This window comes from Typopeltis vanoorti, chromosome 25 (assembly GCF_054136105.1).
Source record: "Typopeltis vanoorti isolate ZY-2024b chromosome 25, IOZ_Tvanoo_1.0, whole genome shotgun sequence".
In the NCBI taxonomy this organism is placed as follows: domain Eukaryota; kingdom Metazoa; phylum Arthropoda; class Arachnida; order Uropygi; family Thelyphonidae; genus Typopeltis; species Typopeltis vanoorti.
The window spans coordinates 21,347,032-21,364,831 of record NC_143573.1 but is presented as its reverse complement, the minus strand read 5'-3'; the positions used below and the strand labels follow the sequence as shown (position 1 = coordinate 21,364,831).

General features: G+C 36.0%; 1 protein-coding gene across 1 annotated transcript in view; it reads right to left on the bottom strand.

Moving 5' to 3' along the window:
• The window catches only part of LOC150092596 (phospholipid-transporting ATPase ABCA1-like), a 982,930-nt gene that overhangs the window by 880,114 nt on the left and 85,016 nt on the right, over nucleotides 1–17,800 (bottom strand). The window contains exons 3-4 of the mRNA XM_090414749.1: nucleotides 16,241–16,312; nucleotides 2,067–2,160 (exon numbers count right to left, since the gene is read on the bottom strand). Coding sequence (XP_090270875.1) covers nucleotides 2,067–2,160; nucleotides 16,241–16,306 — 160 coding nt within the window. The 5' untranslated portion in view covers nucleotides 16,307–16,312. The remainder of the gene's footprint in view (nucleotides 1–2,066; nucleotides 2,161–16,240; nucleotides 16,313–17,800) is intronic.

Genomic DNA, 17,800 nt, shown 5'->3' with positions numbered 1-17,800 from the left:
AACTTTCTTTTTTTTATGTACGAAAAACTACAATTATGATTATATTTCTTAAAAAATATAGGTGTTTTTGTAAGCCTTTGGTCTCAATTAACTAATATTTTGTATGTTTGTATATATAAATTACATGCAAAATTATACCCCAAGTTACGCGAATTCGACTTGTGCGCTTTTTGTTGGTCCTACCTATCGCGTAACTTCGGGGTTTTAGTATATTTCTCAACTAGCTTCTTCCTCTTGCAATACAGATTTCTCTTCATCTCACTTCTAAATTCCATTCTACATGTATAGTTATCAGCTGTATCTGCATTTGATAATTCTGTTGCCTCTAATTTCACTGCATAAGTATTCTATGTTTTTGAGAGGTTTTAAATTGTCATCACCTGCTAGTGAATATCTTGTGGTCACTATCACTAAAAAAGATGCAGATTCAACATCTGTTTTATAAATTGACATCCACTGATGCTATATAAAAGTCTCTTGATCCTCCTTTTATCATCTTTACAATCTAAGGAAGCCAGCAATCCTCACAAATTAAATAAATTTACTTTCCTTGATCCCAAAACTCTTTCTTCCTTCCATTTCATATTTCCATAATTAAAATCACTCATGATGATCCCCCCCCTTTGTTTAAAAACTAAACTAATTTTCCCAAAGATTTCGCTGTCATCATTCTCATGCTTTCAAGCTTATAACAAATGGCATCCCACAAAACAAATCATCCTCTCTCCCCCCTTGCTACTATACAACCTTAAAATTGCTTTCACTATTCACCTTCCCCATTTCTCTCCTTCCCTGAGAGCAGGCATAATTCCTCTGCCAACATTGACTCCTACCCTCCACCCTCCAATCTTGTTCTTACAATTTTCACAAAAACTACCATTATTTTCCATCTCTATTCCCTTTATTATATTTGTACTTATATTTAGTTGCCTGTGTTTCTTGTGAATATAAAACATTTGGAGAGGATTTAGAGGCAAGTGGTCAAAATGATGACTGGTCTATGAAGTGCTCCCTGAGCCTAAGCTGAAGAAATTTTTCAATAGATAATAGCACAGAAGAGAAAGTAGTGGTCACCCCTGCATTCTTACACAACTTGTGTAAGAACATAGGTGATAGTGGTTGTTAATAACGGGCATTTTGTTTGGAGAATGGCAAATGAGTGAAATAGGTTTTCTGAGGCATTAATGAGTGCTTTGTCAATGATTGAATTGTGTGTGTGTGTGAGAGAGAGAGAGAGATGTGATAGGTATTGTGTGAAGTCCCAAGACACAATGAGTCTTGGGATTTCATGAAGATTCCCATGTGATAACAATATTTCCCTCACTCAGCCATATTTCAATAACAATTTATGGGCAACTAACTCAATCAGTGCCATCATTCCTTTCTTCTTAATTCAAATACTTCTGGCATTCATAAATGAGCAAACATATCATTTTAGTACCTTAAAGAGAGGATATAACCAGGCAAATCTATGCGGCTTTCTCAGCTGCGAATCCTCAGCAAACCTAAACCTCACCTTCCCACATAATACCTATCCTGTTTTCTCCAGATATAAATGATCTCCATCCTGCTGACCATTCTCAGTCACACATTAACTCCTGCTACTATATCTTTTCTCTACCTGCTTTTTGTTTTTATATCTTTAATACTAATTTTTACATTCTCACTTCTCATTCCTCTCTACTCCCCCATTTCGTGTCTTACTGCTGTTTTCTAACAGTCTTTAATTCACAACCACTCCTTCAGTTTTACCTTTCTTTCTATTTCTCTTTCTTTGTCCCATAACTTTCTCCACTCTTGCAACAATGCCCTCTCCAAATTCCTTACAACAAATCCATTCAATGCTCAAAATTTCAATAGTTTATTGCAGCAGCAAATTTTGGTAAGTGAAATTTGCATTTAAATTTGTAAGAAACAAAAGATTTCATTAATATCCAACTTAAGTTGAATTTTTGTAATTGCTTTATGTATGAATTCACTTAATATCACATGACTGATATAAAATTAAGGCTAAAAATAAAATTCAGTATTCCTATTACAAACATTTAATAATATCAAATACTTACATTGATGAGCTGAATATTTTAATCCTCGACTCCTCACCCACATTAAAATGAGAAAAAGAGAGAGTGGCCATATTATTTCCAATACTACACGCACCTATTTTGACAGGAATAGAAACCTTTTAAAAATAAGTATCAGATCAGAGTTTATAAATTTTTATTTATAAATAATTCATTTAATTTTGTAATTAATCACAAATGTCAAAAAATATGAGACATTACTGCAATTCAATACCACACAGAACAAGAACTGTAAAGCAAATCATGCATGATTATCCTGCATGGGAATCCATATATGGGCTTTTTTGATTGAAGGTGAGTTAGCCAATCTCATATGGAGGTAGCAGGGTTTTTTCTCCCAGAAACTTGGGTTTTTCATCCCACATACAGACAAATCAGCCTTCAGAACATGTGCAATTTACAGACAAAAAAATACTGTTGATGGTAATGATGGATAGTAGATGCCATTAATGGGAGTAGTAGTGCCATAGTAGGAAAATTAAGTAGTAGTGGAGAGGGTGAGATGTATTTAGCGAGGCAGAGTAGTGTCTTCCCACGATAAGTCCTTGGACTCCCTGGAGATGTCATGTAATAACAATAATAATTATATTATACATATATTATATGGATGTCAATATTTAAAATGGGATCCTTAATTATGTAAGCCTTCAACTTGTAATTTATAATCATGCAAATGCTCTTGAGTAAAACTGTTTTGTATTATCCTTACTTTTTCATTACAGGTTTTCCTCTGAGAATTGTTGAGCTTCTGACACCTAATTTAGATCAGTAACAGTTTGAGGTATCACTGATATGTGGGTTTGTCAAATGTTAACATCGTTCACTATTTGAACTATTCTGATTACGTGGAATATCTTAGGAGTGTGTGTGTGTTATGTTTTCATTAAATTATATTAATGTTAATTAACTAACTATAATTAATGTGATATTAATTAATTAATAGTATAATTGATGTATAATTAATTATCAGTAGCCACCAGGAGGCAAGCGTAAGAAGATCATAGTCGTAAGGGCTGCAGCAAGATATGCTGATTTTTTATTCATTGTGTGATGATAATGCATAGTTCGAGAGTGAGACACACTGTGCTATAATTGCTATTGGTATATGGTATTTTAAATTTTTTAGACAGCATATTGTTTTAAATTCTCTGTTTCTTGTTCAGCACTCTGAGACAAAATGGCAATGAGAGAGAGAGAGAGAACTGCACAGGTCAGTGCATAAAACAAAGTGGATTTTTCAAGAACCATGAAAGTGAATGATAGCAAAAAAGTAACAAGATTTGGAAAGAATCTCCTCAGACCTTCCTGTCTGTCCCACATAGCACATGACACAAGAGCAGTGAATTTTGTCAACTCCTGGTTTTTTCATGAGAGAATGTGAAGGTTTTGCTGGAAGAAACAACCATGAGATCTTATAACATAGGCAAAAAAAAAAAAAAAATCCACTTTAACATTATAATCACAAAGCAACATTGCACCTTTGTAATATTCCTGATGTATTGTAATGGTGGATGTGAGCTTTCTAGCAAATGAGGACCTGGGATATGACAATCATCATGACACAGAATGTGACAGCAACAACTAGCATTGTTCCAACACATATAAAGTAATTAATACAACTACTTGTTTCTGGTCATTTGTTAGTATGTACTAATTTTGAAGTTCTGAGACATCTGCTTTTTTCTAGAGTTTTTTAGTTTTTTTAGTTTTTTAGTTTTTTTAGTTTTTTATATCCTTGATATAAATATTTTAAGTTTTGGTACCCCTGATGATGTAAGTATGTTACCTCTCCTTCAACTTATTTGCTGAAGAAGCACTGAAACAAATTGATCTATTCTAAACAACCTTTCTAATAACACTTTTACACAATTTTCAGTGGTGACCCCTTGTTTTCTCCCTTCCTACTATGTATTGAAAAAATGTCTTCAGGATCAATCATATTGTTGGTGATGATGGCCAGTAGATGACATTAATGGTAGTAGTATCATAGCAGGAGAATTAAGTAGTAGTGGAGAAGGTGAGATGTATTTAGCAAAGTATAGTATCTTCTCTCGATGAGTCCTTAGATTCCTTGGAGGTATCATGTAATAATAATAATAATAATAATAATAATATTTTTTTTATTGATCTCTCAAATATTTACATATATACAATAATCATCTTGCATAACATTCAGTATGTTATTTTACAAGGTTCAGCACTAAGCGCTACATATAATGAGATTTCAAGATTAATGATGATAACATAGTTTTGTTTTTATTTTGCTATTTTTTAAAATAACAATCGTGGTAATGATTTACAACTATATACTTCACAGTTACAAAAAAATATATATATTTCCATTTTTTTTTTTTCAAAGTTTGAAAAAGTGTGATTATACAACAGTATTTACACATATGCAATTAAAATATTATATTTCCTAATTCTCACAAACATTGTAAACTCATTATTTACATAATTTTTTAATAATAAGGATAATTTATTACATTATTTTTTCATGTTACATAGTAATATTATATTAATGATATTATCACATAATAATCAGTATCTTCAGTATCTTCTTTATTGTTATATACTTTACTGACTGTTTTGTTACATAATCGGCATTCTTTGATTATAAGGATTATGTGTAGTTGAGTGTGGCAAGTTAATCCCACCTACTTCGTAGCTTGGGTTAGCTTTTATGAAGAGAGTGGGCTTAGCCTTCTCAATTTATGCTGTTGTTACTGTTTATGGATGACATGTAGGCATTGGATGCTAGTGATATGTGATGTGTATATTAGTGTTAATGGTATATTAACTTTGTTGGTATATTTTCCAGAGTTTGTGTTTTAATGTTCTGTAGTTATCTATGTGTTTTAAATTTCTTGGTAGGTTGTTGAGTTGCATGGGTATCTGATGTGATCTCACAAAAGAACCGTTTGAGCTGTTGAAGGGTGTAGGGATGTAGAGAGTTGTTGTAGGTCGTGTTATACGATATGTGTCTATGTTGTTTCGATAGGTAATGTTGAAGTAATTCCTTGTTAATGTCATGTAGTGTTTCAGGTTTTTAATGCTCAGAATTCTGTGTATCGCCATGTGCTTGTCGGATATTGGTTGTTGTGTGTAAGGTGTCCAGATCACTGTTGACATGATTTTCCTGTGTAATGTTTCTAATTTTGTTAGGTGGCTGTTTGATGTGTTTTTTCATAGACTGTTAATCTGTATCTGAGTAGGGATTTGCAGATACCATGATATAGGAGTTTTTTTATGTTGGATGGAATAATGTCTTTTACTTGGAAAAGTTTTGCTGCGATGATCCGGAGTTTGGTATGTAGGTATTCTATATGTTTTATCCATTTGAGATGGCAATCTATATAGAGACCAAGGTATTTTGCATGCATTACAGATTTGATTTCAGGACATTGGTGGGTATTTTTGTTACTGATGCAGCGGTATGTGTGATAGTGTATCGGTAGTGGTGCAGGGTGCATGATTCTTGAGTTGTGTATTATCAACATCTGTGTTTTAGTGCCATTGATTAGAATTGCGTTTTGGTAGAAGTATATTGTGATTTCATTTAAGTCTCGTTGTGCTTTGCAGAAAGCCGTGTTGATGTCTAGCTGTGTGGATTGCTAGTAGTGCGGTGTCATCTGTATACTGAAATATTTGACTGCTTATGGCCATGTTAATAATAATAATAATATAAAAAAGGTCAATGCATTTAAGGAGTGGTATGCTAGACTTTGTGTTTCCTAGACCTCCCTCGATGAGTCTTGATAGACTTGTGTTTCTTAGAAAGGACCTCCCACAATGAGTCTTTTGACTCCATGGAGGCCTGAATAATAATAATAATAATAATAATAATAATAATAAAATCCCTAACTTAATAAATAACCAGGTTTAACTTAGAGACATATTTTATTAACAATAAATGTTTCTTCAGCATGGTTCACAGTCTAGTTGACAGCAACTTCATGATGTTATTTTACATAAGCAAAAATCAACACAAATTAAAATTTAAAAATTTTCCCATCATTTCTATAAACTGAAAAAGACTGGAATGATAATTTAATCATGTGTATAATTAGGCATATTATGTGCAGTCTTGACACTGTTGTGTAAACTCTGTATGTGATTACTGGCATAGGAGAGGTCTCGAATCTTACATATTAATTACTTCCAAATCTCATAAATGATTAGTTCTTGGTTTCTATTTAGCGTGCCTTTTGAGCCAATGACCTTGGAAGAGTCATTGAACAATCTGTCAAAGTAATTAACTTCTACATATGGCATGGAGGAGACCTGCCAATATACTATGTGATATTCAGTGAGGGTGTGTGCTGAGAGTCAGTGTTTTTCTTCCCTTTTGTTTTCAACATCACAAACAAGTTTTTCTTGTATACTCCAGGATCTTTATTATTTGTAGTATTATTAATTATTATTATTATTATTGTACAGGCACCTACATGGAATCCAAAGACTCATCGCAGTAGCAAACTATCCACACAATCAATCATACCTCTACTTGAATATATTAACAGTCAAAGAGCTCATAACTGACTAAGGCAACCAATTTCATTCGCTCACAACTCTCCAAGTGAAAAATCTAGTCCTCATGCTCCTACTATCCACACCTTTATTCACCTTCCATGGATGACAACTTGCTCTGTCTCCTCTAGCCAAATACTAAAACATTCCCCCTGCATCATTCCTATAAAACCTTTTAAGTACTTAAATGTTTCTATCATATTCCCCTTTTTTGCCTATCAACCAACTTTTGCAATCCACATAACCTAAATCTATCCTCTTAGTGAACATTCTACACCACTCACCATCTTGATCATTCCCCTGTGAATCCTCTCCACCACGTTTTCATCTCCCCCAAAATGAGTGGTGACCATACCTGAATACAGCAATCCAGATGTGGATGTGTAGAGGAATAACAAGTTCTTTATCTCTATTTGTTAGTGTATTCTTCAATAGCCAAGTAATATTATGAGTTAACTTAGCAACCTTAACGATATGCCCTCTAAACTTCAACTCTCCGTCAACCACCACCTCTATATCCCTAGATTCATCTATTCATCCTGAAGTACAGTTCCATCAATATCGTACGCTGCTTGTAATTGATTTATCCCAAAACACATAATTGTATATGTTATCACATTAAACTGATACCCGTTATCTTTTGCTCATACTCGCAGCCTATTTATCCTGTGAGCTCTCCACATTACTTTGATTAGCTATTGCTCTACCCAATTTTACATCATCAGTAAATAACTGAATATTTCCCCTTCAGATTACTTCCTATATCACTTATGTACAAATTAAATAGTAATGGCCCTAGCGCAGAACCTTGCAGCTCACCACTAATCACCCGCATTCTCCTAGAATTTGTTCTCCTGGATACCACTTTCTGGCATCTAACCATCAGCCACTCTCATATTCATATAATCAGTGTCATATTCATCCCCATTTGTTCTAATTTTTGTAACAGAGTTTGCTGTGGTATTCTGTCAAATGCCTTTGCAAACTCCAGCAGAATCACTGTGCAGCCTTTCCTCAATCCAAATCAATTGTCACTCTATTACAAAAAAAACTAGTAAATTACTAAGGCATGACCAACCCTTCACAAAGCCATGCTGCCTACCATAGACGATCATGTTCTTATCCACCAATCCTTGGATTCTCTTTTTAACCAATTTTTTCAAAACTTTTACCCCCATTCCTGATATACTGATTGGTCTATAGTTTGCTATTGGAGTCTTCGAACCTGCTGTATGCAAGGGAATAATTATTTTTCCCTTTCCACTCCCCTGGAACTCTGCCAGACCTGAGACTTAAATTAAAGAACCTAGTCAGTGCCACTGCCAGTTCCCTTGCACATTCTCACCAAATGCAAGTCAATATCCCATCTAATCCCACAGCTGTATGTATTTCCACTGAGATTCTGTATTAATCACTCGACCTGCACTCATTGTACTAATTTGCTGATACATGTCTTCAGATCACCTGAACCCCTTGGCCTATAGCAGTAACCAACTATATATTTTGTCTTATTGACCTTGAGCTCACACCAGAATGCTTCAAAAACAGCCACCCTCCACCATTGAGACTCCAACCACCTTTACTTCCTGAAATAACCCCTCCCTATTCAATATTATTGCTTGAGAGATTAGATCCTGCACTTGTTGGTCATTCTCACATTAACTCACCTAATGGGTGTCGTAACACATACTCATCTGCATACACCCTAATTGCTTAAGTTTTCCTGAATATGAACTTCAACATGCTTATTATTATTATTATTAAGTAGCTAAAGAGAGGTATGAACAGCAGTTAGCTAATGAAGCTAAAAAGAATCCTAGGGAGTTCTTTCGATATGTAGCCAGCAAAAGAAAGAATGATTATGGAAGGATGACATTGATTGGAGGAAATGGTATAAAGACAGCTGTTGCAGAATGTGTGGTGGAGATACTTAATGAGCAGTTCATAAAGATCTTTCAATCTTGTGAATGTGACTTCATGGAGAGATTAAGAGCAGTTGATGATGGGGAGGATGGACTGACTGTAAGTGAGCAAGAGGTGTTTGGGGAGTTGAGTAAACTAGATGTAAATAAGGCTGTGGGACTTGATAATATATCACCGTGTATTCTGAAGGAATGTGCCAGAGAGTTGACACCTGCCTTGACATATTTTTTTAATACGAGTCTTGAACTTGGTCAAGTCCCTAAAGAGTGGAAGGAGGGCAAGATTGTGCCACTTCATAAAGGAGGTGATCGAACTCAAGCATCAAACTATAGGCCTATCTGTGTGTCAGGTGTTGTGGTTAAGGTGTTGGAGAAGCTTGTGAGAACTAGGATCCAGAGTTGGGTTGACAACAATGGTATAATCTTTGATGGACAGCATGGATTTTCTAAAGGGAGGTCGTGTTTTAGTAATCTACTTACTTATTACAATAAAGTGACTGCTTCCTTGGACAGAGGAGAAGGATACACAGTAATATACTTGGATTTTGCAAAAGCTTTTGATAGAGTACCTCATGATAAGTTGACAGTCAAACTAGAGCAGATGGGGTTGGATATTAGATTAGTGCATTGGATTGAAGACTGGCTATCTGATAGGTATCAACAAGTTGTGTATGGGGGTGCAATATCCAGGAAAAGGAAAGTCACTAGTGGAGTGCCTCAGGGATCTGTTTTAGGGCCATTACTATTTAACTTGTATATTAATGATATTGGCGAAGATTTGGATGGAGATATTCAGTTGTTTGCAGATGATGCAAAGTTGGGACGTACCATAAAGAGTAGTGAAGATGTTGTGGCCTTGCAAGAAGACTTGAATAAATTGAGTGATTGGGCAAGCAAATGGGGATGTGAGTTCAATGTTGCAAAATGTAAGGTTTTAAAATTTGGAAAACAAAGATGGAATGCAGAATTTATGCTTGGTGAGAATATATTGTTGGAAGTAGAGGAAATAAGAGATCTGGGAATGATAGTGGATAAGGATCTAAAATTTAGGGGACACATCGCCAAAATTGTGAAGACAACACAAAGACTTCTGGGAATGATGAGGAGGACACTGACGTGTAGAAGTAGGGAGATTCTTGTTCCATTGTATAAGGCTTTGATTAGGCCACACATGGACTATTGTGCCCAGATTTGGTCACCTGGTTTTCAGAAGGATGAAGAGATGTTGGAAAGGGTCCAACGGCGACTGACTAAGGTAGTTTCTGACCTCTGGAATGTCGAGTATGAGGAAAGATTGAAAAGATGTAATTTGCAGAGTCTAGTGGAGAGAAGGAAGAGGGGAGATATGATAGAGACCTACAAGCTGGTAAGGGGTTGTTATAGGATCAATGGTGGAGAAGTTCTACAGAGAATAGTGGGAGATCAGGGGAGAACCAGAGGTCATACCTGGAAACTGTATAAAGAGGGTGTGAGTAGGGGAGTGAGAGGCAGGTTTTTTTCGTGCAGAGTTGTGAATGATTGGAATGCCTTGCCTGAGAGTGTGGTGTCTGCAAGGAGTTTGAATGTGTTTAAGACCCGGTATGATGAGATGTGTGTGAGATAAAAGGACCTCCTAGATGAGTCTTTGACTCCATGAGGTCTTGTTTAATAATAATAATAATAATAATGCTCAGTGAACAAAGCTCTCTCAAGACACCAAAAACCAAAACAATTTAGATGCAGTCCATCAGCAAATCCTTCTTTCCATCAAATTCAGACCATAGGTTCACAAACTCCACCATTCCATCTGCATTATTCTTGCTTTAGGAGAATGTAGGGAAAAAAGGTTTAACTGGTCTGAAGGCTGTTCTGTTGTTGATTGATATTAATACTTGGGCTGTTTTTCTTGGTGTGTTGCCAACATATGATAAAGATACTGTGTTTTTGTAATTAATTTCTGGGTTATCATGGGATGGTTCATTGGAAAATAAAAACTTCTTTTATTTTCCAATGAATGAGTAACCGTTTTGAAAGAATTGATTAAATAGGATTTGAAGTTCTTGTTTTCTTTTAATATCACCATTTTTGAGTACATTTAAAGCTCTATTTTTTAAATTTTTGATGATACCTAATTTTTGTTGAGGATAATGGAACATGACTGCATATAGATATCTGCCCATGCAGGTTTATTTTCTGTAAACCTCTAATAATAATCCTCTAGTAGTATTTTTGAGATAAGATATCTAGGAATGGTAATCCTCTGTTCATTTTCTACTTCTAATATGAATTTGATTTTCAGATAGCAATTATTCAGGAAATGTACAAAATCTTCAAGGTATATTTCTGGTTATGTTCAAACTAATAAAGATATCATTGACATATCTCCATCAGAGATGTGGGTTTAAGGTCAGCTGTGCTATAGCTTCTTCCTCAAATTTTTCCATGCATAAAAGTAGGGGAGTGAGAGACAGGTTTTTTTTCATGTCGAGTTGTGAATGATTGGAATGCCTTGCATGAGAGTGTGGTGTGTGCAGAGAATTTGAGTGTGTTTAAAGCATGGTATGATGAGCTGTGTGTATGACAAAAGGACCTCTCAGATGAGTCTTTGACTCCATGGGGTCTTGGGTAATAATAATAATAATAATAAAAGGCAATGGGAGGCAAAGCTATAGCAAGCTAGCTTTCAGTTTGTCAAAATCATCTGCTTTGTAATTTCCCATATACTCCTTAAATGAAAATTTTGCATGGCTAGCAATCTATCAGGTCAAGGCTGCATGACTGTTCATCCCAGTCAGAAGCAGTTGTCACCTTGGTACTGCCAAGCTCTCTGATGCTATCACCAGATCCTGCATTCTCACACTGTCACTCTCACTGCTATGAAAGTGATCATTTGTTCTTCCAATCTATATCCTCATATTTGAAGCTCCCATATTTTCCCTTGTTCCCTCTGGCCTGTAGCACTAATTAACCATATATTTCATCCTGCTTCTATCTCACACCAAATAGCCTCAGATACACCCCTCTACATCCCTGTCCTTGTCATCTACTCCTACTCTTCTTTGACTTCAATTCTTCTGCTTCATTAGCATAACACCTCCCCATCCTGTTCCCTCTGTCATCTCTGAAAATACTATGCCTATTGCATTTTCTCCCCATGCATATCATCCTCAGCCAACTGAGTCACCAATGTCTATAACTTTTGGCCATGGCAAACTAACAACATTAAAAATTCCATTTCAGTGAGAGTGGTAGTATGAAGCTGTATGCTGTGAAAGTGAATACTAGAATCATTGTGAGACAATTATGGAATGAAATATAAGGATGCAGAGATGGCTTCAATGGGAGCAAACAAAATCTAAAGGTTGTTTATTGAAAGCATTTATTGCTGAAGCCAAAGACTTATTGGCTTCAGCACTTAGTCTTCTGACTCCATGGAGGACTGGAATTAATACTATTCAACACATTAAGGAGCAGGAAGGTAACAGCTAGGAAATAGATTTTATTTTATACACTAATGAAAGGAATATCAGGAATGAAGGGGCAGAGTTTGTGGCATATCTGAAATTAGTCAGTCCCCATAACATAATCATCGGTGTCAATGAAACATTGCTGAGAGAATAATGTTCTGATGGGAATAGAATATGATGATTATAGCATTTAAAAAAAAAACGCAAAAAAAGATGAAACAGAGAGGTCAGACATTAGTAATGATCTGAGAAGAGCTGTGTTCCCTTCTATGTGGAACTTCAAAGAAGTAATAGCGATAATACTTTTAAGGCGATTTGGTATGGGATTGAAGTTAGCAGAAATTTGAGATATTTTAATGAGGTGTTACTGCAGGCCAGGAAGTACAAAGGGAGATAATTCTGTAATGTTCAAGCAGGTGAGACTGGTGAGTGGCAGGTAAGTGATATAATAATGGGTGACCATGGGAAGCATGAAATGGAAGTAAGAAATAACATATGAGTAAGGAGATTAACACGTTCGCTGCCAACTACGAGTATACTCGTAGTGGGTAAACCTGCTTCACAAGCCAGCTACGAGTATACTCGTATGACGCTTACCGCCGGGAACGAGATTATTGTAGTGACCTTGAAGATGTGAAAATCCTTGGCTTGTGGGGCTAGCATCAAAACTGTGTATTCTCATAGACCGTATATGCTCTGTACAAGCCAACTACGAGTATACTCGTAGGACGTTTACCTCCGGTAACGAGATTATCGTACTGACCTTGAAGAAGTAAAACTGCTCGGCGTAGGGGAACAGACCATGCCAAAGTAGCGTGGCAGCGAACGTGTTAAATTCCTTAAGCTGCTTAGAGATAACCTACTTTACACAACATGTAGTTGAAGCAACACATGAGAAGCAAGTGTCGGATTTAATAATATTGGCTGATATACAGTGATAACAGAGAATGCCATCAAATAAAGAACATGAGCTTGTGGCTAGGTGTAAGCTTCAACTAAAAAGAGATGTGTGGAATTAGAGAGCAGGAAGCTATGATAAACTAATGCAAAACAGACTGGTAACCTACTATGGTTTGATTAATTGAAAGATTGAAAGGTAAAGAATAAATAGCACCTGGGACAAAGTTTGAGATCAGTTACTTAGAGCAATGTTGGATTGCATTCTTAAGGGCAGGAGGAAAAATGAAGTAGAATAAAATGTATCAACCTCTTTACTCACATGTATTATGCAGAAAAAGATGCTGTGGAGTAGATATAAAAAACAATTTATTCCTCAGCAGCACAAGAAGTATAAGGCACAGTCTAGGAAGATGAGGTGTGGTGAAAAAGGAGAAATTGGCATATGAAAGACTTGCTGTGGCTGCAAAAAAAATCCTGAAGAATTCTGAAGTCGATGTGGCTAGCAGAAGAAAAGGTGATTATGGCTGACTGACTACTTGTTGGAGAATATACAGGACACTTCAATGGAAGATATAGTGGACATGTATATTGTCCACACTGACAAAATACACTGAGTATGTTGTCAGTGTATTTCTTGTTGGGAGGGGGAGTTAACAACAGGTAGACAGAAAACTGGCAGTTCAGAGATATGAAGTGTTTGGAATTTTACACATATTAAGGGAATGTACAAGGGAGCTAGCAGTGCCCTTGAACTTGGTTGTTTAACAAGTCTGACAAGAACAACAGTTCCAGAAAAGTGGAAAGCAGTGAATATAGGAAACCCAGGTTATTATTATCCAAATATAAAGTAGGTGTAGTGGTAAAGGTGTTAGGAAAGATTGTTAGAGATAAAATACAAATGTGATCTGATTATTATTATTATGGGTATCTCCATGGAGTCAGTAGACTCATCATGGGAGACCCAAACTATCAAAACAATATTTATCATACCTGTTCTTGAATTCATTCACAGACGAAGAACTCACAACTGAGTCAGGCAATGCATTCCACTCATTCACCACTCTGCAAACAAAAAATCTAGTTTTCACACCCTTGTTAACCACACTTTTCCTTAATTTCCAGGGATGACCTCTTGTTTCTCCATCACTATCACACAGCTGAAATATTTTCCCCTGCATCAATCTTATAAAAACCATTTAGTAATTTAAATGTTTCTATCATATCTCCTCTTCTCCACCTATGTTAAGAGCAGGAGGATTGCTGATTCCTTCAGAAATCCTCTGCAATCCACAAGTTTTCAGTTTACCAATGTAGGGTGTAGGGAGAATTTTTTACATCACTCTCCAACTTAGTCACTCCCCTCTGAACCCTCTCCACAACCTCCTCATCTCCAAGGAATCCAGGTGACCAGACATGAGCACAGTAATCCAAATGTGGAAGTATCAACGCCTTTAAAAGGGGAATAATAACCTTTTATCTCTGGATATTAGTGTGTTCTTCAATATGTGCAATCTTGGACACCTTAGCAATATGCCCTCTGAACTTCATCTCCCTATCCACCAACATCCCCAAGTCCCTAGCCCCATCAATCTCTTGGAGTACCGTTCCATCAATGTTGTACACAGCTGGTAATCTTTTAATCCCAAAATGCACAACTTTACACTTTTTCACAATGAACTGACATCCATTACCTTTTGCCCATTTTGCCAGTTTATTTAAAAATCAAAATTTTTATAATTTACAAAAATTATAAAAATTTTGATTTTTATTGCGCTACTCAACTTTGCATCATCAGCAAACACCGAATATCTCTCTCTAAGCCATTTCCTATATCATTTATGTATGAATTAAACAATAATGGCCCAAGCACACAGCCCTGAGGCACACTACTGTCACCTGCCTGATCTTGGATTCTGCTCCTCCATACACTACTTTCTGGTATCTCTCCATGAGCCATTCTCTTATCCATATCACCAGTCTAGTATCCATCCCCATTTACTCCAATTTGCATAACAGTATTCCACGGGGTATCCTGTCAAAAGCCTTAGCAAAATCCAGAAGTATCACCATGTAGCCTTTTCCCTTGTCCAACTCAGATATCATTCTATTATAAAAAGTTAATAAATTGTTAAGGTAGGATCGCTGAAATTATATGATACTCTATAGGGGCCAACATGGTTTTGTTGGCCCCTATAGAGTATCATATTCTGATCACCCATTCTTGAATTCTGTGTCCTTAACCAACTTTTCCAATACTTTTACCACCACTCCTGAGATGGTGATTGGTCTGTAATTAATTGACAACAGAATCACTCAGGAGAGTAGAATGCATTTGTTAAGAGAAAATTCGATTCAGTAAATTGGTTACTCTTTATTAACAGACTACTTCAGTAACTTAGTTACCTTTTATAACAGAGTGACAAGCATACTAGACAGAGGAGATGTTTATACAGTAATTTTTCTGGATTTTGTTAAAGAGTTGGATAGAACATTGCATGGCCGACTACTGTTAAAATTAAATAGGATGGGATTGGATAGTTAGTTGAGAGTCTCATTACAGTGATGACTGACTGATAGAAGGGTATCAGCGAGTTCTTCTGGGAATGCTGATGCTGTTTAATTTATATGTTGATGATGTAGTTCAGTTTTGAGAGGAGATATTCAATTCTTTTCTGATGGTGCTAAATTAGAAAGAGCAGTTCTGATGTACTGTTTTAAGATTTGAAGAGGCTGAAGAATAGAAATGTTACTTCAGTGTTGCTAAGTGCAAATTCATGCACTCTGACCAGAAAAGATGGAAACTTTACTCCAGGAGGTGAATGTTGCAAGAGATCTGGGGGATCTTGGTTGATCAGGAGTTGAAGTTCAGGGAGACACATTGCAAAAGGCATAAAATTTACCCAGAAAGTTTCTGTGGTAGACTATCATTCCTTATATTTGAATAAACAGGTGATAGTTCCACTCTGAAAGACACTATTAAGCCACATTTGGATTTCTGTGTAGAAATCTGGTCAGATAGATATCTGGATAATGACAATAATATTCACTTTCTTAAAAACATCACATTTCTCACTACGCATTGTAGAACATGCTGAAGTGCTTCGCACCACTATTAACCCCAGAATCATACCCATATAAAGGTTCCGTGAGTAAGGATGCAAAGAGGAGATCTTTTGCTTGATGAGTGATGAATGAATAAATGGAATGCACTGCCTGTGTAGTGATGTGTACTCCAATGCTGAATGTTTTGAAGGAAAGTATGGTAGGTATTGTGGTTTGTGAGTGTTTGGCTTCAGCAATAAATCTTCTAAAAGGAATATATCTAAATATTCTAATATATCTAAAAGGAAGTCATTACCTTTTGTCTTCTATGAAGTGTAAAATTTTTCCACAGGAGTAGCTTCAGTTGATTCCAAGTTATCATAGCCTTCTGGAAATAAATGGAACAAATCAGTTTTATGCTAGAAAAATGGCTTTCTGAACACATGTTCTTAATTAAAAAAAATAATAAATAAAAAAAAAAAACCTCACTTTATCTACAATTGAGATGAACGGACATTCATGTAATTCTGCTCCGCATGAGTGACACATGGTTTTGTATAATTTTAAAACATTTTATAAATTTTAAATTTTTTGTGTGTGAAAAGTGGCCAAACTGCCAAAATTGTGAATAGCTTGAATATTTTTGTATGAATTTTATCATCATTATCAAATTCTCATATGTATCATTAAGGAATATACAGAATACTAGAACAGTGCAGAATGATCAAGTTTATATTATTACAAACTGCTTATAACAATTTTCTTCAAAGTTAATCTATTATCTAAACTATATCTCCCACTCTTATGCTGTTTATTTACAGCGTAAGAGTGGGAAAGTTTCTGAAATGAAGGAAAGGGTGTTGTATGGTGATTTGTTATTAAGAGGAGTGATAGATGGGAGTGTAACTAAATCGTACTTGCCTGATGCGAAACTTAAGGATGTAAGTGAGAGTAAAAAAAAAAAAAAAAAATTAGCTAACGCCTTTTTATTCCCGTTTACGGGAGTAGGCGAGGCCATTTAGCCCTATCTAACTTTTGGAGACTGAGTGGGCAGTTCAATCTCCACTGGTACCCAATCAGAGACAGATGGCCCAAGGCTATCACTAATTAAGTGGTACGCAGTGAAGAGAGACAGCTCAAATGTGCCGTCATCTCGTGGTCCCTAACCCTAACACAATATATTTAATGTCTGAAATAATGTGGGTTCTACGGTCGATTTTCTTGAGTTTACAGGACGAAAAACCTTTCCAGGAGGAAAAACCTGCTTGCCCGTGCCAGAGATCGACTAACTCGGGAACCGGTCGAAAAGAGGCTTAGAAAAATTTCCTCTAGTCGCCGACTAGACTCGAAACCAAGTCTTCCTTCGTGCGGCCAAGCGCGGCAGTGTGCAAACGCCACATTATTAATATATTAATTATTATAATAATTATTTAATATAATAATAATTAATGTAATAATAATTATTATATTAATTATTATAATATAATAATATATTAATAATTGTGGCAGGTACAAATGAATTGAAAGGTGATAAATTTTTTATGAGAGAGGACTTGAAAGTATTGTTAAAGGAAGCGAAAGAAAAGAGTGACAGAGTTAGAATGGTGAGTCTGTTGCCGCGGTATGACAGAGAGGAGTTTAGAAGGAGGGCCATAATCGCAAATGACATTATGCGCAGGTTATGCAGACAGTGTGGTGTGAAATTCGTGGACGTGTGGAATGAGTTTGATGGGCGAAAGGACTTATACAAGATGGATGGCCTGCATTTGAAGGGACTTGGTGTGCGGAGATTGGAAAATGTGTTGCTGAATGAAGTGAAAATGGATGTGCAGAACCAGGGAAACTAGAACTACCAAGGAGGTGGGGGGGGGATATG